At 41.4% G+C, this 22,285-nt stretch overlaps 1 protein-coding gene across 4 annotated transcripts in view; it reads left to right on the forward strand.

Annotated features, from left to right (window-relative positions):
• The window catches only part of NEURL1B (neuralized E3 ubiquitin protein ligase 1B), a 187,577-nt gene that overhangs the window by 159,792 nt on the left and 5,500 nt on the right, over positions 1 to 22,285 (forward strand). For 2 of the 4 annotated variants that reach the window (XM_081178562.1, XM_081178565.1), the window contains exon 2: positions 18,636 to 19,196. In XM_081178562.1, coding sequence (XP_081034688.1) covers positions 18,636 to 19,196 — 561 coding nt within the window. Of the gene's footprint in view, positions 1 to 8,573; positions 8,623 to 8,977; positions 9,017 to 18,635; positions 19,197 to 22,285 lie in introns of those variants that run through there. The other 2 variants (XM_081178563.1, XM_081178564.1) reach the window with 2 other exon arrangements.

Genomic DNA, 22,285 nt, shown 5'->3' on the forward strand with positions numbered 1-22,285 from the left:
TTGCCCACTGATTCTTGCCCTTTCAATGGGGCTTGTCCAGGTGACATTTGTGACACAATGGGGGTGTATTTCCACAACCTCTAAATGTCCTTCGGAGGGGGGGGGGGAATAGGCACTGCTTGCATCCACCCACAGAACTCTAGTCTGCCCTCTTCCCCCTGCTGCTCCTTTCAATTAAGCTTTAATGAGGCCAGGGTTCTAGTGTAAGACGAGCCACCTTTTTTCCCTTTGGCAAAGTAGGCATTCCTAATAGGAGTTTTGTAAGAGAGCCATTTCAGCGAATAGCTTTCTTTAGCAAAGGCGCAACTTGTGCTTGAAACTTCAGCAGCTTTTGTGTGTTTTTTGTTTGCTTGCTTTTTCTGGTGACAAAGGATGATTGTTTTTACGTCAAAAGGACGGCTGTCCGTCCCTGCGTTCTGGAATAACGTTAGTTAATTTTGAGTTCGATTAAAGTGAAGTATTTCCCCCCACCGTCTCCTATAAGAACACAAAAAAAACCGCTGCTGGATTTGAGGCCTAACTAATTTGGCATTCTGTTCCCACAGTAGCCAGTCAGATGCCTCTGGGAAGCCCAAAATGGGACTTGAGCGGCATGTAATGCCTTAAGAGAAAATCTAATGAAAATGATTTACAGGTGGTACATGACACCAGTCAAGCTTGCAAAAATTTACCATTTGCCCGACAATAAATGTTGGAAATGTAATGAGACTGAAGGCACATTCTTTCACCTTTGGTGGACATGCCCAAGGATTAAGACATTCTGGGAGATGATTTATAACGAAATGAAAAAGATATTTAAATATACTTTTTTGAAGAAACCAGAGGCCTTTCTCCTGGGCATGGTCGGCCAAATGGTGCCAAAGAAGGATAGAATTTTCTTTATGTATGCAACAACAGCAGCAAGAATACTCATGGCTAAGTACTGGAAGACACAAGATTTACCCACCCGGGAAGAATGGCAGATGAAGTTGATGGACTATATGGAAATGGCGGAAATGACCGGCAGAATCCGAGACCAGGGAGAAGAATCGGTGGAAGAAGACTGGAAAAAGTTTAAAGACTACTTACAGAAATACTGTAAAATTAATGAATGTTAGAAAAATGTTGGAATGAAGTTATATGGCTTTAGTAGAAATGTTATAAGGAATTAAGTATAAATAGATTAATAGAGTATTAAAGGGAAAAATAAGGTTAGAATGTGTTAAGATAATTATAGGATAGAAAACAGAGGAAGATGGAAAGGAATTGCTGAAACAATTACCGTATTTTTCGCTCTATAACACGCATCTGACCATAACACGCATGTAGTTTTTAGAGGAGGAAAACGAGGAAAAAATATTCTAAATGAAACAGTGGATGTATGATTTTTATGGTTCATGCTGTGGCCACAGACATGTGATCTGACAGTGAGTTTGGGGTAGCCCAATGCAAAAATCCTGAGGATCCATGTGGATCCGTGCTTTGTAACCACGTTTTAAGTGGGGAGGGAAGGAAAAGAACTCAAGGGACAAGGAGCTTTTCCGCGGGGAGGAGGGAGGGAAAGAGCACTGTTGCTTTAAAGGTATACTTAAGGTATTTGCCCTGTGCCTCGGTTTTTTTTTCCATTTAACAGTTTGCAGCCTTTTCCTTCCGCTCCTTGTTTTGAGGCAGAATAGATTTGAGCAAGTGAGGAGGACTTGGATTGCAGGGGATTTGCCATTAGCTGTGTAAAAGCGCTTCTCCTTGCAGCCTGAACGATAAGCAGCCACCTGCAGCAATAGAATGGAGCACAAAAAAGCGGTAGGGGCACTAGGACCCAGACATTGCTCAAATCTATCCTGCCTGAAAACAAGCTGCTCCATCCCAGCCGATCAGCTGAGACGCGGGGGATTTGCGAAGTTTTCCCCTCTCCCTCATGCCCTCCCCAGCCCCTTTTTTTACTTCCTGGTTTTCACTGCGTGGCTCAGAGCTCGAGGTTGGTTTTATTTTGCTGCTGGTTGCTTAAATTTTATCTTTCCTGCCGTCTCTCTGCAGCCTCATTGCTCTGTTTAGAGAGCGCGCAGACCTTTGCTAGCGTCTCTCCCTCCTCCCGTGTAAGCGGCTGCTGCCGGCTTTGCTGCTATGGCTCTCCTTCCCTCCCTCCTTCCTGGCTCCAGGTCGCTTTAAAGAAAGCAAAGTGAGAGCCTCGTAGAGCGTGTAAGTGGCTCCCGCTTTGCCTGACTGACGGCAGCCATGGCTCTGATCCATGCATTCGCTCCTTAACACGCACAGGCATTTTCCCTTACTTTCTCGGAGCAAAAAAGTGCGTGTTTTGGAGCGAAATTTACGGTAATAGAAGTGGAATACAAAAAGGGAGGTGTGAGGAGGTCATGAAAATAAGTGAAAGAAAGATAAGATATTGAAATTGGACTGTGCACCCTTACGTGAAAGAAAACTCCATTCAACACAGTGGGGCTTACGTCCAAACAAATACGTATAGGATTTTGCTGCAAAAGAACTATTGCACCCAACAAGTCTATTTATAGTGGGAGGAATTCCACTTTGCATTATGCCAAACATTCCAACAACACAAATATTTCAGCTTGCTGGCTGGAATGACCCCCCCCCTCCTGCTGTGTGCTGTTCTGCAGGGGGTTATCCTGACCCACCCCCAACTAATTTTGGGGGGTGCAGGGGAGGAGAGAAGGGAAATCCCTTTTGTGCAGGGCTTAAGAATTAAGAAGAATTGCTTAAGATTATTCCACATTTTGAACTATTCCCATGTATGCTACTAGCAAATTCAAGAGCAATAAATTCAACAGGAGAAGCTGTATCACTCTGTTGCAATAAATCCCAAAGAGTCTCAGTATAGTAAGAGAAATTATGGGTGAATTTGAGTTATAAGCTTTTGTGAACTAGAGCCCACTTGTATTTATTTGCCTTTGAAGTGTCACAAGACTTTGTTGTTGGGGAGGAGGAGCTGTAGTTTTGTGTGTGTTTTGCTCCATATACTTGACAGAGCTGAGGCTGCACACATTTAATCCTTGCCCTAGATCAGCTTTCCAAATTGCATTTCAGTAGTTCTGGTTTGTATGGCAACAAAGACACCACTATTCCATTCTTGAATAATGTATGCACATTATAATTTGCCATATGGTGAGATGCAAGTCAGCCTGGAGAAGGAGCACTTTTGGTCCATTTGACAGGGCAAGGATAGCTGTGTTACAAGTCTGTTGCAGCAAAATTCTTGTGGTACTGACAAAGCTTATTATGGCATAAGCTTTCATCTGAAGCATCTGGTGAAGTGGGCTCTAGTCCATGAAAGCTTATGGCACAATACAATTTGTTAGCCTTCAAGGTGCAACAAGACTTTATGTTCTTGTCCTCTTTTTCTGTTTCTTGCAGCATGTGTAACCATATGGTACTATTTCTTAATTCTTCATGTGGGTGCCATAAATGGACATAGTGATTTGGCCTAAATAATAATACTTATTTCTTCTTCTTAGCTTTTGCAGAGAGGCCCAGCTGAATTGTATACTGAATTGCATTTGCTAAACTCCATTTGATCTCTGCCTGAAATCCTATGACCCATGGACGTTTTCTAGGGAAAGAATCCTCTTCTGAACTATAGATATGACAAATATGATATGTTGTTGAGATATTAATCTTTTGCTGTATTTTACTGCTTGAATTTTGTGATTGCCTTTGTTAGTTCTTGTGAGAGCCTTTTGGGACAAAAGGTGGCACAGAAATAAACTAACATAACAAGTAGGAAAGCTATGTATCTCCCCGCCCCCTCGCCAAATTAACTATAAACAGTCACTGTTCTACTCCCCCCCCCCTTTCTCTTCTGCTCTGGATTTCATGGATTTCCTCTTTGAGAAGTGCAGTTGAATTATATACAGTCCTGATAGCTGTTAAAAAGAAAATAATTGAAGGCCACTCATTATTTACCTTTCTCACTCAATGCATTCCTTTCAAAGCATTTTTCTCCTTTATGCCAGAGCCTTGTTTAAACTGTGTGTAAATAAAAAGTGAAGCACCAGATTGCAATCCAGCAGCATACTGGGGGCAGGGGTTTTGAAAGCAGCTGCTTCCTAGAAGCCACAGTTTCTTGCTCACTCTGAGATTTGTGGCTGTCTCGGAAAAGACCAGAAGCCCTGAATGCATGGCCCTTGTTAAGTCTGCTGCTAACTGGGTTGCCATCTTGCTTACGTGATAATAATAATAATAATAATAATAATAATAATAATAATAATAATAATAATAATTTATTATTTATACCCCGCCCATCTGGCTGGGCCTCCCCAGCCACTCTGGGCGGCTTCCATAAAAACCAAAAATACAGTAAAATGTCACACGTTAAAAACTTCCCTGAACAGGGCTGCCTTAAGATGTCTCCTGAATGTCAGATAGTTGTTTATCGCTTTGACATCTGCTGGAAGGGTGTTCCACAGGGCGGGCGCCACTACCGAGAAGGCCCTCTGCCTGGTTCCCTGTAGCTTTGCTTCTCGCAGTGAGGGAACCGCCAGAAGGCCCTCGGCGCTGGACCTCAGCGTCCGGGCAGACTGATGGGGGTGGAGACGCTCCTTCAGGTATACTGGACCGAGGCCGTTTAGGGCTTTAAAGGTCAGCACCAACACTTTGAATTGTGCTCGGAAACGTACTGGGAGCCAATGCAGGTCTTTCAAGACCGGTGTTATATGTTCTCGGCGGCCGCTCCCAGTCACCAGTCTAGCTGCCGCATTCTGGATTAGTTGAATTGAATTGAAACATCCCTGTGATTTCTCATTCCCCACCCCAGTTTTTCTGTAGCACAATGGTGGTTAATAAACACTATTTCGTAGTACAATCCTATCAGGGCTGGCAAAGTGAGGCCTTGGGCAGCGGATGTTGGGGCCATTCTCCTGGCACAGCCCATCCTACCACAAATTAGCCCCCAACCCAAGTGTTGTGGAGGTTGCTATCCCTTTACTAGGGTGATTCAGCTGTCAGTCCACTTGTCTTCCATATGTAGAAGAGGAAGGCGTTTCATCTTGCCCTTGACCTCAAGCAGCAAAATGCCTTAGGCCTGAACTCCATGCATTCTTACTCTGAACTAATTCTCGCTATGTTCAGAGGTAAAGGTCCATAGGATTTGCAGCCTCAACATCTCATTTACTTTGTGGTCGTTAACTTTGACCTTGCAGAATTTTCATGAAGTAGCTATTGCCCACTAAGGAGGAACTGACCAATTGACCTGGCTTTCACAACACTGTGGGCTCCTGGAAAGGAATGTGCAGCTTCTTTTACTCCTTTTTTTTAAAAAAAAAACAACAAAAAACTTTGCTGTGTTAAACAAAGGTTTCGCTTACTGCGTTGCCTATGAGCCCCGAGCTTGCAATTAAGCTCTCTTCTTCCTAATCATGACCTTAAGCATGAGTTCCAGTTCAGGTGACATGCTAAGCAAAATCATGACTTAGTTCAGCACAGTTCATCAGAAAGAAAAACAGACTGGGGAGAAGCAAAAGTGGCCGTGAGCAAACTTCAGGAGCTCCTACAGTCAATGCTGGTTTCCTCAGCCAAAATTCAGCACGTGTTATGGGAGCCAGCTCTTCACAAAGGAGGCACGTTAACACAAAACCCCCTGAAAGCCTTATGGCCGTGGCAGCTTCTTCCCAGCATACTTTGAGAAATGTACCCTTGTTAGGGTGCTTGGAGTAGTCTGTTAGTGTTAGGAAGAGGGCAAGCAGGAAGCTAATAAATTCCCTGCAGGAATTTGTTGCATTTACACAACATTGTCATCGTTAATCACAGTATGCGAAGCACTTTGTATAAATGGTAAATATTAACCCATTTAACTGGTTGGAGACTAAGGGTGAGAGACAGTGACTTCACCAGATCTACATGGAGAATCCATAACCGCAGTAGAATTTAAACCCATCTCTTTCAGTTATTCGACATGGTGTTCAATGGCCATTTTGAATGTCAGACAAAACTGCCACCCATGCTGAGCTGCAGTTGGTTTTTTTTAAAGCCTTTCATTTTCCTTTTCTTTTTTGGTAATTATTTAGCAATTAGTCTTCTGGTGTAACACGGTGACCCTTTGTGCCTATAGGGGATGGGATGGATTTCCTGCCTCCCACAGACAACGATTCCACCCCTTACCTTGTTCCTGTTTATGTAGAAAACAACCAGCATGTGAATAGTGTTCAAGTTAGCACACCCTTTCCATGATCCCAATACATCTGGGTGATGGGACAGAGTGAAACATGTTGTTACCCAATAGTTCAGTGTGGGGGCAGGGGAGAAAAGATAATTGCATCTAATTTAAAACCAGATATTCCGTAGATGCTCCTGCAAGCTTAGTGACATAAAATGTTACTGCTAATTATTACACTATACTGTTGTTTTGGTATTTGCACATGCAAAAGCACAAGTCTATCTGCTCATCTACCTTATAATGTTGCAGTGTTACTATGGCCTTCTGAAAAATATATTTAATATTCTGGGAAATGGAGGTTAGATGGAATTATATTTCTGTATCATTTTAGTTAGCTTTTATAATAGAAAGGTAATGCAGAACTTGGGTATGATGCTAGCTGGTAAGAGAGAACTGGGGAGGAATCCTATAGTTTTAGTCATTCTGCGAGAAAGGAAGAATTGATAAGATAGTTTATGTAAGGCAACAGGATTGTAGCATCAGCAGTTTGAGCGGAGGTCTGTCTTTTATTATGTGTTGTGCAATACGTTGACACATAGTTTTTAGATGCTAATACAACTTTCATATTTAGCACTTAATATAATATATTTGGACATACTTCTGTTGTGGAATACTGAAAACTGATACTAGAGCCAGTTTTTAGAAGATTGACAGTTTTTGGAATACTATTTTTTCCTTGATCTTTTGAGTTCAGACTATGGCAGTCTCTTGGGAAAGACACAACATAACAGTGGCTAATGAACTGGGCGTCTGTTGTTTTGGAACACTTCTCATATGGAAAACTAGCAACCTACTCCTGCGCATGCTTACTCAGAAGTCCCACCACATTCAGTGGGGCTCACTCCCAAATAAGCCTTCATAGGCTTGCAGGCTAAATGTCAAATGGATAGTATAGTGTCCAAGCCTTTAAAACCCCACCTTGGAATAAAATCAGATTAAAATTGGGGGTGGTCAGGAAAATTGTGTGTTTCAAATTTATTCACTGTGTGTCACACCAGCCTCCATTAGTTGATTCTAGTGGTCCACAGTGCTGCAACATGTTTGCAGAGCATATTAATGAGTATAGTCTAGAAACTGACAGGCAGATTTAAATGTAGTGAGATTAATTGCCTGGCTTGGTGACAGCACATTTTTCTTTGGCTATGGCTTGAAGGTGTGACCCAGTGCTGCCTCCTTTATTTTCATACTTCTGATTCCTTGCACATGGACGATATTTCAAAAAGCTTTACTGTTGAAGTAAATATAAGGGGAAAGGAACTTGGGTGTCAGATGACTATGATCAATTGCAGCAATCTGAACAGCTTCCAAGGCTTCCATCTATCTATCAGGCAGTAGCTTTTATACTATTTTGGGGGGAAGAGGGAATTGTAGCAGACTAAACGTGACTTAGACACTATGCCTTCTTCGTCCATCTTTTAACTCTCACCTACCAGAATCTAAAAACATGGTATTAAAGATGGAGGCCTCTTGACCCAAACTGAAGGCCACTTGATGCTCTCTTTTTTCAAAAACAAAGCAAAACACCTGACCTTACAAAGATTCATTAAAAAAACCCACAGAACCTAAACATAACCAATGTTATGTGATGCTCACAAATTGTTTGGATGTTACACAAAATGGCAGTTGAGGTTGCACAGCCCCTTCTTCCATCCATCCTATGTTGTTCCCAAAGCCATCTTAAGATTCTCTGGCGAGCTACTGCAGGCCATAGGAGGCTGAGATGAAAATTGGCCTGACTCATTGCAAAAGACCTTCTTATAGCTGTACAGGAAATACTTGTCAGCGGTTCTGGTTTAAATGCTGTTTAACTTGCAGATGAGAGAAGCAAAACCTTCAGTTAAATTAAAGAGCTACCTCCCAAGAGAACTTGAATCGTAGTACATATTGCTGAGGAAAAAATGAAGGACAGGCTAGAAAGCTGTATTCTATAAACTCTCCTGTTAGCTGTATCTCTGATAGTTATAATGTACCGTTACAATATTATTTTGTGACTGACTAGCTTTGACGGCCAGTGAAAGTACGTAATCTAAAACCAAACATCAGCCGATAGTCGCATACTTTACTTGTTAGTTTGGGGTAGCTTGTGAGGTGGAAGTGAGAGAGCTGGGAAGAGAAGTGGGGAAACAATAGGAACCAACAAATGCTGAAGGACAAGCAGTTTTTTATTCAAATTATTTATAGAAAAGTATTACTTGCTTAAGTGAGTGGCAGATGGACCAGCCTCTGTGCTTTGTGTTTCTAATATTCTGTTCACCAGAAGTTAGAGCTATTCTCTACTGCAGTGTCAATTTTGTTTGATAGACTCCAAAAGCTTTGTAGAGCAGGGGGTGACAACTTTTTTGAATTCGTGCACACATCTGATAATTTGTGGGGGAAAGCAGCACAAAACCTCTTGTAGGCACCACCACAAAATGGCTGCTGTGGGATCATGGTTAATAATGAAGGACAAGTAACTTGCCCAGGTAACAGAGTACAAGGCAGAGCTGGTGACCGAGCCCCTGAATTCATTATTTTGATAAGTCTGGTGCAGAAAGGAACCCCCTGGTGCTCATGAACGCTGTCTTGGTGACCCATGTCTTAGAGCTGCATCTCACCCCCACATTCTTTTTCTCTGATATGGGCAATGGGCGGGGAGGAATTGTTACCGTCCCTTATCAAGAATTATGTCACAGACTGATGGAACTTGTTGTCTAAAACATCTAGAGGGCCCCAGGTTGGGAGAGGCTGGTTTAAGGTTTAAATTAATTATAATTCATGGTTAAAAACAGAAATTATTCTATTTAAATTTAAAACAGAAATTATGAAATCTCATTGCAGCTGCACCAGAGGAGCAGAAGGAAAGGAGAAATATACAAGGTTAAGTCTTGCTTTTGTTTTTTCATGTAGCAGTAAACTGTGGTATAGCATTATGCCTGAAACAGCCCTATGTAAGCCCTTGAGAATAGACACTGCCAAGACTGTATCTTAGACATCTGAAAATACTCATTTTATTATAAATAATCTGCATTACTTGAGGTGGGTGGGGAGCAGAAATGATTATCATGGAATATTTTATCTCTGCCATTGCCTCTAATTTAGTGAGGATTTTTATCACTCATTGTTGAAAGAAGGTTTGCCTCATTATGAATTTTTGTTAGCAAACATGAGGGGCCTTTGAGACTAGCTCAATGAATCGGCTTTTCATTCTTTTTTGTGGTTTGTCTTGTGACACTATCATGGCTAAAGGATGCTCAGTTAACCAGGATGACATGGCCTTGCGGTTATTTTCCCTTTCAAGGTAACAGTTCTATTGTGTGCAGCTTTTTAATGATGTGGCTAAACTCTGGCTTTGTAGAAGCGCTCGCATTTCAGAGAATGTAGTCATTTTATTTTTAGAGAAACTGCCCTGCTCAAAGATCCATTGCACTAAGGATATGTCATGGGATAGATGATTAAGTTGCTTTTCGGGGTGGGGATCAAGTCACAAGCTAGAGTCATGAAATTTTCTCTGGAAACAACAGTTTACTGTTTCAGCTATTCTAAAGTAGCTGCGAGACGAATCTACAAGAAGGAAATGGGCTCCTTTGTCTTTCCAAGCCAGATTGATGATGATTTAGTAACAATATTAGTCCTAATTACAAGTTTTTCAAGTGACAATAACGAGTTGTTGTAGGATGGGAATAGCAGAAAGATTGTGTGTAATAGGAATTTTGGTGCAGTTTCTGTGAACTTTATGCTGTTTGTAAGGTTTCATTTCCTACCCCCGCCCCCCACTTCATTCCTTGGCCTAGATTCTATGGAATTCACTTTCTCTGGGAATGTAGCTCATACCCATTTGGTAATGAAACTCTGCTTTTTCTTCTAGGGTTCCTTCCAGACAGCTGGCTATGAGAAAAATACAGTGGCTTGTCTGACTGAAGACATCCCTTGCCCCCTCAAAACAACTAAACCATACATTTCACATATTGCAGTACTGTATAGATCAGGGTTCAAAATGCAAAAACAAAACTGTTCCCCCTTTGCTATATTGGACAGTTGAAGTCTCTCTCTTTTAGAAGCAGCAGCAGCAGCAGCAGCACACACAGAGGAAATGCTTGCATTTGAATCTGTGGCTGTTCTAACACTGCCTAGTCTATTTCCTATTCAGAAGTCCTTTTGAAGTGTTTTAGAGCTTTCTGGATAGGGAGGAGGTCGGTCAAAAATTCAGCCACCACCCAGCTCTCACAATGGATTCGCATCATTTGAACAATAGGATCTCAAAATAAAATGGTTACTTATAGGATGCATTCATTGAAAGCGCTCTCTCTCTCTCTCTCTCTCTCTCTCTCTCTCTCTCTCTCTCTCTCTCTCTCTCCCCCCCCCCCCCCCGGTTTCAGTAACATCCATACAGTTGAGTGTACATAAAATAATGACAGGTTCTATCCCTTGTTTCCCAGATAAGTATTAAGTAAGTAAAACATATTTGTTGTTCTGCATTTTTAATGACATTTTTAAATTTGGATGATTTAAGGAACTATTATTCCACCTTAGAAAAAGTTTCAGCTACATTTGTGTGTTCATTCTCTCTGAATATTTAGAGCATACAAGCTCCACACTTGGAAGTCTGTCTTCATAGCTATGGGCTAAAAACTGGCCTTTTAAAAGTGTGAAAGCTGAAGCTTTTGTAATACATCCAATATCAAGATCTCTTCCTTTTCTTTGCGTCTTCGCAACTGGGACATGTACACCTACTGATGTATTGTGACTAGACAGGGCTGAAGTGCAGCATCTAAAACATCTCCCTGAACACAATAGGAGAAGGAATAAACATTTTTCTTGCAATAATCTATCATTCCCTTTAGGCCCATCTTAAATGCCTTGAACACCATCTTTTCAACAACCCAATTCGTTCCCCTTTATCTTTAGTCCTCCATTGTTTTGATGCCTGCTAGATTCCAGTAACCCAGAGTTGGGACAAATTCTGATTCGTCATCAGGTATCTTGGGTTTCATCCTATAAAAGGGCTGTGCTTTCAGAGGCAAGGGATGTGCTGCTCCAAGCTGTGAGCTACTAACTTATTTTGCTCTGAATAATCATAGCATAGCATTTCCTGTGTCTGGAATTCTGCTACATTGCCTTTTTCCACAGTTGCATCTTTGTTGTGGGACAAGAATGAACAATTAGGAGCAGCTTTGTAACACATTTTAAGTAGTGCTTATCTACACATATACTGTTTGCCCTAACACTGTCTCCAATGTTAAAAGGGTTTTTGTTTGTTTTTGCTTTACCTTTCTGTGTTTCTGATACTATATCATTAAGGGCTTATCTTCACAGGTTTGCATTTCTGAGTTTAAACTAGAGCAGTTGCTTGCTACCAAAGTGGGAGCCTTCAGTTCTCAATTCTTCTTGTTTAGATTGGCCAAAAACTCTCACCTGCACTTCAAAGGTTCATGCAGGTGCATTGTGCATGGGACAAAATACTAATGTGGTGGTGTTTGTGTCACAGGGAAGAGGGGACCATTGCAGGAGATACTGTTGACAACACTGTTTTTCAGAATGGCTCTGTAATGATAACCTTACTCATTAAAACTTCTCACTCTCATATATTCTGACTTTATTAAAACCTTCGCAGCATATTCACAAAGGGACTATGGGTTTCCTCTTGAAACACAATTTTTAAATGCCCAGGAGAGGACAAAGTTGAATGAAAAAGCATTAAGCAATAATTGATTTGTGAGAGCAAGCTCTGAGACTTGTTGCTATGGCTCTCTGGCGTACTTGTCTCATGTCCTTTAGAGATTTTAGTACAATTGCTCCTGCTTTCCATCTGTGCAAATGAAACCAGGTGGCCTGCCTCAGGGCTTTAAGTGGCCATTAGCTGATTAGGATTTAGGTTATGGCTCTATTGGCTTAGGGAAAGTATTACTGTGGCTATAACTTAAGAAAAACATGGTTTGATTTTTAATTGTGTTTTAAGATTGTTTAATCTGGTGCCTCTATTCTTGTGGACTCATTGTGGTGAGAGAAAAAATATTTTCTACATTCAATATAGTTGGGTCCCCCCCCACCCCCATTTCTTTGGAGGTACCAAGTCCTCCTACATCTTGAAAGAGGCTGGATGTAGTGTCCCTGTTTAAAATGACTTTTGGGGAGAGTCTGTGGATGGTTTTCTTCTTGGCTTAGGCCTCACATAATGTCATATTTGAATTTGGGAAGTTTTCTCCTAGATTGTCTCAGATAGTGGTACTGAAAACCACCACCACCACATTTTCCTGTAGTGTGTGGTTCTTTTATTGTCCGGTACTATCTGTTCTGTGGGCATTTTGAGCAGTTCTCCTCTCTGCTGGCTTCTACTTGTGAGATGTTATAGTCTGCATTATGTAGGTCAATTCAAGATAAGTTATTAGGTAGCAGTACTGCCTTGATGTAAGTCACTGGGCTAGGTTATCTTCTGGCTTTTTCAGCCATATGAGTCATTGAAGCCAAATAGTCTTTCGTTCTTCCAGTGCACGTTTTAGGAGAAGTGTGTCCTGTATAAACATGTCTTTTAATTTCAGCATTTCCTCCAGTTTGGATCATTGCCATTACCCTCCAGAGACACCAAATAATTTAAGCCGCCGGAGTGTTCAAGAGATGAACATTGTGTGGTTGCAATGCTGATATGTCTGGCTGAGAAGAAAGACACAGAATATGTAATGCTTTGTACAAGATGATGCAAACTGTAGTGTGTTTGTGTGTGTCTTGGGGAATCTTTATTGGTTTAAGTATTGTTCACAATAAGAGTTTTGTTCTAAAATGGAATTTTAAAGGCTTCAGCGAGGTTAGTACAATGTACATTAAAGAAAAGGGTTTGTGTGTCCTTCCATTTACAAAGCCAAACAATACCGGAAATAACTGGTGTTGGGGTGTGGTTTTTTTTAATGCATGTTGAAAAGAATACCAAACCCATGATATAAGGATGTATTATAGTTTTTTTAAAAAATCAACTGAAATCCCCATGAGATTGACAGCTAAGAGATTTTCTAAAACTAGCAGTGAGGGATACACTGTGGGCCCCAATTCCATTCCAGTCAGGTTTCTCCAAATCCTCATGTGTCTGGATTAAATCACTAAATTAAATTAAAAGATATATAAATAAGTGTGATTTAAACTGTGTGAGGGGCTGAAGTATGAGTGGGGAATGATTTGGATTGTTTGCAAACTAGTCTTCTGAAAAAAGCTAAAAATATAATCACTGCAACAGATGTGTTGCTGGTTACCAATACAGCTACCACTGCCACCAGTTTCTCCAACCTCAGGATGATGAGATTATGTGAGCTGAGACATCTCATATTCCATTTTGAATAGTCCATATTCTCCTTTCATTTCCTATGAGCTGCTTCTTCAATCTCACATTCTCTATTTCTATCAGCCGCACCACAGATTGACCAATCAACGTAAAATAGTTGAGGTAGTTACAGCCAATAACATGCTCACTTATCATATGGCAATTTATGACAATATTTTACCACTGTCATTTTGGGGTGTACATGTACGCCATTGGTCCACCATTCACAGATTGACAAGGCTGGTTATTGCTATAGATGTTTCCCCATACACTGGCCAAAACACTTTCATGATCAGAAGTATCTGGAAATAGGTTATGATTACTTACGTACCAATTGAAGCTATCCTTTGCTGTGGACTTCAGAATGGTAGAGGATGAGGCACCCACTGGAATGAGAATGTGTTGTCAGACTAGGTTGATGTCTGGTGCATGGAAAATGCTTTTTGCCACTCTTTCCTCTGCATCTCTTGTGGAAGATGCTGGTTTTACGCTTGCAAAATATCTTGTCAAAAATGATGCTTGCTATGGGGCAACTATATTTACAGTGCTCTTTCATTGTCCCAATCCCACTAAAGAAAAAGTGCTGTATGTTTTAAAAGGGTAACTGACAGGTGTCCGTTCTACTAAAGGATAACATGGCCCATTCATTTCCTTCAGGATAATTCCCTATTGTATAATTGCAACATGCTTTCCTGTTTGTTTTGCTTTTTAAATAACCCCTGGCCTAAACTTCCTGTTCATCAGCTTGGAATGATGGTAGCATTTTGGCTATACAACTGCTTTTCCATCTTTTGAAATTACTCATCAAACTCTTAAAATTCTCTGGATTTATCCAATGCATAATTTCCTGCTTGGCAGGGGGTTGGACTCGATGGCCCTTGTGGTCTCTTCCAACTCTATGATTCTATAATAAAATTCCTATCTATCTATCTATCTATCTATCTATCTATCTATCTATCTATCTAATTTCTTGGCTTGATATTCTTTGCTTGTACATTCAAGGAATGGGATAGGGATTATACAAAATTTAGATGCCTGTGTATATGTGTGTGTGTGTATATGTACACACACACACTTTTTATACCTTAAGATCATAAACTATGTGAAGGTGTGCTGAAGAATGTGTTTGAAGATAGTGAAACAGTTTGTTGCTGTACAACAGGATGTACAGTAAGCAGGCAGCTTATGCAGGGAAATTGTGCCTAAAGCCAAATTACGCATAGTCAAAATCTATTGAGCTCAGTGGTAAGTGGGATTGTCAAAGTCATTTCCCCCAGAACCTCACACCCTTTCTCCACCCTTTTAATTTTTATTTATTTATTTTGCCAGCACATAAAGCTGAATGTGCAAAAGTTAAATGCACATACGTTGTGGGCTTGCTGTATTTATTGAAATATTCCTCTCTCCACCACTCCTTATGGCAGCCATTCCTGCACAAGGCAGTTGAGTTATGGTCTGACTGTGGCCATTGCCATCTATATACTTAGTCAACTAAGAATAATGAAACAATGACTATTTTAGAGGAAGGGACACCCTTTAAAAACTCAATAAGCAGATACTAAGAGTGGTTTTCTTGGCAGTAAGTGCCAATATATCTAGATCAGATTGTGCAGAAACTGCGCTATTGTACCGAATATAAGTAGATGGAGAGTTTTCCCGTTCACAAGGCAAGTTGTACAGTGTATTGTATAGGCCAATAGTGATAAGTGGGAGCAGTTTGCCGCTTAATCACAAAAGTGTATGTATCACAGGCCTTAATGCATTTGTGCCTGGCGGTCTTAGATTCTGTTCTCTGGCCTTATTGTGCTCTTATTGAAGGTGGCGATAAAGCTTCCGCTATTGGTGTAAACAACGCTGCCCTGAATGCCTGAGAACGTTTACCCCTTTGGGCCTATCTATAACTCGCTATTTATTATGTGTACTGCTATTATGTGCCTCTCCATTCTTTCCGTATCTCTCCATTCTTAAGATAAGTGTAATGAAAAGAAATATCTTAAGAGTTCAGTTTCTGTTTCTAGTTCTCATATAAAGATAAACTTGTTTGCATGTGCTATTCCATGTAACTCCTGAAATGCCTTATGTTTCCCACCTCTTCATGGCTGCCATGTACTTAGGTGTTACTGTAACAGAAGTGATGCTCCCAGGACGCTCTGGCCAGAAACACTATATTTTCACCTTCAGCAAGTTGCTAGTCTCTCAGTTCTTCCAGCTGAATCTCTTGCACCAGAGAGTGGTTCGTGGCCCATGTGGTTCATTTGGGAAGTGCAAGTACTTCCCTCCCAGTTATTTATTTAGATTTGCTAGTCATCTTGGTTCTCTCCTTTTGGAAAATTTTTCTTAAAACATATCTGTCATCCTTTGGCAGGATGTGTACATTACAAACAGGCTTGTATAACCTCCTGAGAGGCACTGCTGCTGCTAAGGATTTGGCCCGCTAAATATATCATTCAAGAGGTATTGTTGCCAGCTTTGTTCCTTTATCATTATTATTATACTGGCACGTTTTCTAAACCCTTTGCAAGCTTGTACTGCAGACATTGGGAGGTGAGAATGCTTAGCTCCATACCATAAAAACCTCCATCTGCTGATTTCTGCAGATAAAAAGCAGGGAAGCAGGGCAGTCTGGTTTTTTCTGGTCAGGCAGTCCTAAGGGGGAGGTAAAACAAAATAATCTCAACAAAACTGACAGAATGCCTGTCTTGCTGCCCTGTCCTGTGCATGTTTACTTGTTTGCAGGCTGGAATTGGATTGCATTCTTGAGCTCCTTCCATAGAAAGGTCTGTAGAGATGGAGAGACCCTGTGAAATGCTTTCAGAATCTGCAACTATTAGGCTGCATTCATACCACACATTTAAAGCACTATGATACACTTCAAACAGCCTTGGCTTCCCAAGAATTCTGGGAGCTGTAGTTTGTTAGGAGACCCCTCTTCCCGACAGCTACAATTCCTAGAGTTCATGTGAAGAGGGATTGATTGTTTAACCGCTCTGGAAAATGGCAGCTCTGTGAATTCCCAGGATTATTTGGAGGAAGCCATGACTGTTTAAAGCGGTATCATAGCGCTTTAAATGTATGGTGTGGACGTGGCTTAGGAGAGCAACACCTGACTGGACTTTTTCTGAATTCACTATTTTATTTATCAAAAGAGCCTGTCTGGGTGTTGGGAGGGAAATAATGGGAGAGAATCGGCAGGAATCAATTCTGAAGTAGAGTTCTTCTGGACTGTTTAGTGTGAGGCTGCTGAGGTCAGCTAATACTTTTTGGTATGCATTTTAATTCCTGTTAAGTAAAAGAAGTAAGTCACAAATGTTAGGAATGTGTTGTTTGTTTTTAAGGAGAGGTGTTGCCATTATTTGAAACAATTGTCACTTGCACAATATCAATTCAAAAATATTGAAGCTCCTGCTGTGAAGGTATTTTAAAATATATTTAAACAAATCCCTATTCCTCCCAAGTATAAAGTGCCAAGCAGGACCTTTGTGCAGTTTTGTTTTCCAGCTATGTTAATATTTCGGCATGTGGCTACTTGTAATTACAATAAAACTGTTTTGACATTTGTGTTTGGGTTTTATTAGGGTGGAAGCTTTAATCTTGTCTCACTGAGCTATTTTGTGTGTGTGTGTGTCGTTCATTAAAAATAAGGGAAATGATTACTGAATATTTACCATGACACTGTTCCTGCCATAAGGGGAAGTCATAGGACAGACTTACAAAAACAGTTTCATTAGGAGCCAATTTCCCCCACCTCCGCCCTAGGACTGCTTCAGTTAGCTTTGGGGGTTTCTGATGGCCCTATTTTATCTTGTAGTTCAGTGTGTACATATAAAGATTGGGTAAGGGAAAATGCATGCTGTTTATGCTAAAACACAAGGCTATAAATTATGATACCCCAAATGGATTTTCAGAATTTAAGCCATCAGCAGCTAACATTTGAAGCAACATACAATTGAAAACTAGTTCTTAAGAGCTACAAAGCATGTTGTGGATACTAAGCAGGCCAAAGATAGCACTTAGAGCTCGGAACCAGGGGCCTTTTAGGGATGGTTAAATGCTTGGTTGCCTGGGTGGTCCAACAGTTGATTGCAGATTAGTTACTAACTTGGTGACTCACTTTCTCTTTTTAAATGATGGGCAGGTCATCTTGGAGGTGTTCAGTGCCACTAAGATAAATATGCCACCTCCTTTTGTTGATATGCTATCATTGTTCCAAACATACAATCTACCTGTCTGCTTCTGAGTTCATAGGTAGAAGAGGGCACTGTTGCTTCAAGTCACTTCCAACAGGACATGTATTGGGGACCAAGAAGAGGCAGAAGGGTGGCAGCAAGTAATATTACCACATATCGGCAGCTTCTCTTTATGTCAGTCTTCCTCTTCTCTCACTTAGCACACATAGGCTGCCTGGGGTACAGGGCTCCAGACTGGCTGCTTTCTCTGTCTTCTGGGATGCCTACTTAACAATTGCCCCAAGTTTTAGATCAGGGGTCAGCAAACTTTTTCAGGAGACCTTGTGGGGGGCCGGACTATATTTTGAAAAAAATAATAATGAATTAATTCCTACGCCCCACAAATAACCCAGAGATGCATTTTAAATAAAAGGACACATTCTACTCATGTAAAAACAGGCTGATTCCCAGACTGTCCATGGGCTGGATTTAGAAGGCAATTGGGCCGGCTCTGGCTCCCGGACCTTAGTTTGCCTACCCATGTTTTAAATTATAGAAGCAGTTGTTGAGCAAATCTGTTTATGTCAGCAATGAAATTGTCTAGCCAGTTCCTCTTTTGGCCCCAAATAGTAGCAGTGTGACTACTGCAGTTTGGATCTCCCCACCTCAACCTAGTGTGCTAAGGTTTTTTTTGTTTGCGTTTCTGTTGAGGTGTCAGTTGTGTCTAGCAATGTATTCATTTAAAAACTGGTTCTAGCTGAACACTGGCTGAGAGACAGAATTTTTCTCCACCGGAAAAATGTCATTCTTACTAGGATTACAAGAACAGGGAGCAGAGGAACTTTGTCCAAATAAGGAGTGTGTTTGTATCTGATTAGTCTGTTAAAATCTAGCCTAGAATCTGCACATATCAGTAGCTGGAGTTGGGGGGTGGGGGAAGCAGTTTTCTTAGCATTGCAACCTAAATTAGCAAATTCCTAACAATGCCTCTTCTTCCTGTTTTTTTTATTATTATTATCTGCAGACACCAGTCAACAGGCTCGCTCTGTATCCCACAGGCCTTATTACACACTGCCTAACAGTAGCCATGAGAGGCGGTCTGTCCTCACCATTACTGAACCTCCGCGATTCCATTTCCAGGCCAAAGGAAAAAACATACGCCTGGATGCCCATTCCCGCAAAGCCACTCGGAGGAACAGTTTCTGCAACGGCGTCACTTTCACCAACCGGCCCATCCACCTCTACGAGAAAGTGCGTCTCAAGCTGGTGTCCGTGCACCATGGGTGGAGCGGGGCCCTGCGCTTTGGCTTCACCACTCACGATCCATCGCAGATGAGCGCAGACGACATACCAAAATACGCCTGCCCAGACCTGGTGACACGGCCAGGCTTCTGGGCCAAAGCCCTGCCAGAGAGGTTTGCACTAAGAGACAACATCTTGGCGTTCTGGGTCGACCGCCATGGGAGAGTTTTCTATAGCGTTAATGACGAAGAGCCAATTCTGTTTCACTGTGGCGTCAAAGTCTCTGGGCCTCTCTGGGCACTGATAGATGTCTATGGAATCACGCATGAAGTGCAAATACTAGGTGGGTGTATATGGTCTGTTTTTTAAAAAATCTTCTGCATAGACCCTTTTGTCATATCCCCCTTCTCTCAGAAAAAGCTGTGTGAGGTAGGTAGTGGCGCTTATGTTGTAAAGTGTAAAGCCCAGATACTAAGCTTGCATTTTCATTTTCATCCAGTCACTGTTACTGGGACTCGGGTTCAAATCCCTACTTAGGTATGAAGCTCACGGTCTCTCTGCCAAGCCTACCTCACAGGCTTGCTGTGAGGATAATAATGGAGAAGGAAAGAACCAGGTGTGCCACCATGAGCTCTTGGAGGAAAGGTGGAATGTAAATGTAATAAATAAATGAAATAAGCAAGCCCCTGCTTGCAAATGTGAAATCTTCAGGTGGGCATTCTGCTCCCTCGTGGTTAAATTCGATTGCACCATGGGGCAGATAAGCTGGCAACAGATATTCCCCCCCCCCCAATTACAGTTGCCTAAATTAATATGTCAGCACTTCATAAATTTGAAACCAATGCCAGAAACTGCTCATAGTATTTCTATTGGTAGCCTGTTCCTATTACATAAGCTTGCTTGATAAAACTGCAGGTGTGTTTGTTGCACTGGTGCCCTTGGTGTGAGATAGCTTTTAACTTTTGGATCTGTGAGCCCCACAACCAAGGAGACCAAGCCAATGACCTGAGGCCTCTTCCCCTTGCATTGGCTCCACAGATTGCCAGCTGTGTGTACCATGCAGTGCCATGACTCATCCTCCCTCTCCAGCTCAGGCTTTATAACCATTATCTCCTGTGACGGCCACTTAGAGCCTCTCATGTGGCATTCCTGCCCTATCGGGTTTTTTTAGAAAGCACAGCACCTTGACACAAGAGAAACGCCAGCTTCTCTGCTTATCAGAGGACTCCAGCGAGGGCAGCAATGTCGTAATTCTCTTTCCAAGAGTTTGGAAGCTTTTCCAAAGCATTGGGTTTTTCCTCTTCTTGAATCTATTCCGTCCAGGCAAGAGATTCCTCGCTCTTGATTTATCACCTTGTCCTGTAGAGTTCAGGTGATGGCTTGTCTTCAGTTGTCGTACCTAGAAGTACAGCTCAATGAGCCATGATTGTGGACTTATTTTTGTCCTTATAGACAAGCCTGATAGTATGTGTTTACAAAGCACTAGGGATCTTGGATGCTGCCTGTGATGTAATCTGCTGCCTCCAGTGTTCTCAGAACATGAGCACTAATACATGCATCTGGTGTACTCCGGGGCTATCTGAATAAAGCTGTCACAACCCCCTCCCCCCTTTTTGGTATTGGTTTACTGCACATATCTGCAGCTCTACAGTTGACTTCAAAGGACAGATTTGGCATTCCTGTCATCTTAATTGTGGACATGATTGTTAAAGATAACGTAGCTTCAGCAATAATGACATAATGAATGCATTAATGGAAAATAGTTCAAATCATTCTTAAGTAGGCACGATTTAAACTGGGGTGCTTAAAATTTTGAAAACCACCACCACAACCTTTCCCCACCTCCCCAAATTCTTAAGCTCCCTTTCCATGTCCTTCCACACCCCAAACAAGGGACACTTTTTCGGCTTAAAATTAAACAAACACCTAGGAATAGTATGTTATTAGCCATTGCCCCTTTTACCTAGTTTTAAGTGCCTTGCCAAAAGGCTATTGAAATTTATTCTCTGCCTTGCATGTGGGTATTTATGCCATACCAAGACCTAGCATGATTCTGAAAATTGTCTTTACATTTTCACTTGAGTTTGCCTGTGCCCTACTAAGCCTTGTCAGAAAGCTATGGTCTGTGGTGTGCTAGATCCTGCACTATGACCCTGGGTAGAGTTGAAGGGGCACAGCTCCTAGGAAGTGAATTATACAATGGCTAGCTTGTCAGTGGAGGCAGCAGGTAGAAACCAGGCCATTTCTCTCTCCCCTTGTAGTCTGTAGAACTATAGTTTACAATGTGCTATAGCACTTACTGGCCACAGTCAATTAATTTGGACTGTGTGCCAAAAGCCCATTAAAATAAATGAGCATAACAGCACTTAACTCTTGCTGAATTTTGATCAGAGCCTTCAAAAGTGCTTCGCCGCTTCTTTCCCTTCAGAGCATCCATATGAAATAGATCACAGTTATTACCATTTTACAGTTCACTATTATTACCATTTTACAGGTAGAAATGTAAGAGAAAGTGAGGGCCAAGTTGGATCACTTTTGTAGTGTCAGTAATTGGGGAGTGGCTGGAAGACGGGAACAGAGGTGTCCCAAATATAGAACTGTAGATGCTTCACAAAGCAGGATGCACTATGTACAAATTCATTATATCAACTCTTAACATTGTAGATGTGAAGCTTTTATGACTTAAGCAATTAGAGAAAGCCACTCCTTTGAAATATTGAACTGGCTACTTGAGATCCTGAGGAGGAAGGCAGGCTTTACTTTAACACCCCCTCCCAGATTCCTTCTGTCAAGAAAAGCTATGTGGCTAATCAAAATTGAAAGCTGTTTATACGTTTGATACGTTTGATTTTTCCATATATTGCATTGATAGTCAACTTTAAGCACTTCAGATAAATTTTCAATACATTTCCACTTTTAAGGAGGCTAAAATGCATGCAAATGCAGCAGAGCTATGTGTAACTTAAAATCAAGTGTAACAGTGTAAACCTGTGTACGTTTTCCCAGAAGTAAATCCCACTTAATTCAGTGTGTTTTATTCCTAAGTAAGCACGCACAGTACTGCAGCCTTAAGCTGCCATCCACAAGTCATGCCATGATTTCAGCATGAATTACTGTCCAGGTAGTGGCCCCCAGATTATAGATCTAAGACTTTGGGAAAATAATCTTATGATGATTCTTTCTTTTAGAAATCTGAATGTCCTGAATCAAAATTTGCCGAAGTATCTTGCCCTTTGCTTTCCTCATACCCATTCTTTTTCTCATTATCAACTCTCAATAACTATACAGGGGAATGGTTCATATGGAGTGATGTGCTTCTGGTTTTATGCTTTGGGGCTAGAAATGTTTGTGGTTTTTATGTTTTTTGTTTAGATTGGGCGCTATCAGATGGGATGTTGTGCTGGGAGAGAGTTTGTCGCTTGTTCACGTAGC

This window comes from Podarcis bocagei (genome assembly GCF_964188305.1).
Source record: "Podarcis bocagei genome assembly, chromosome: 2".
Taxonomy (NCBI): Eukaryota; Metazoa; Chordata; class Lepidosauria; order Squamata; family Lacertidae; genus Podarcis; species Podarcis bocagei.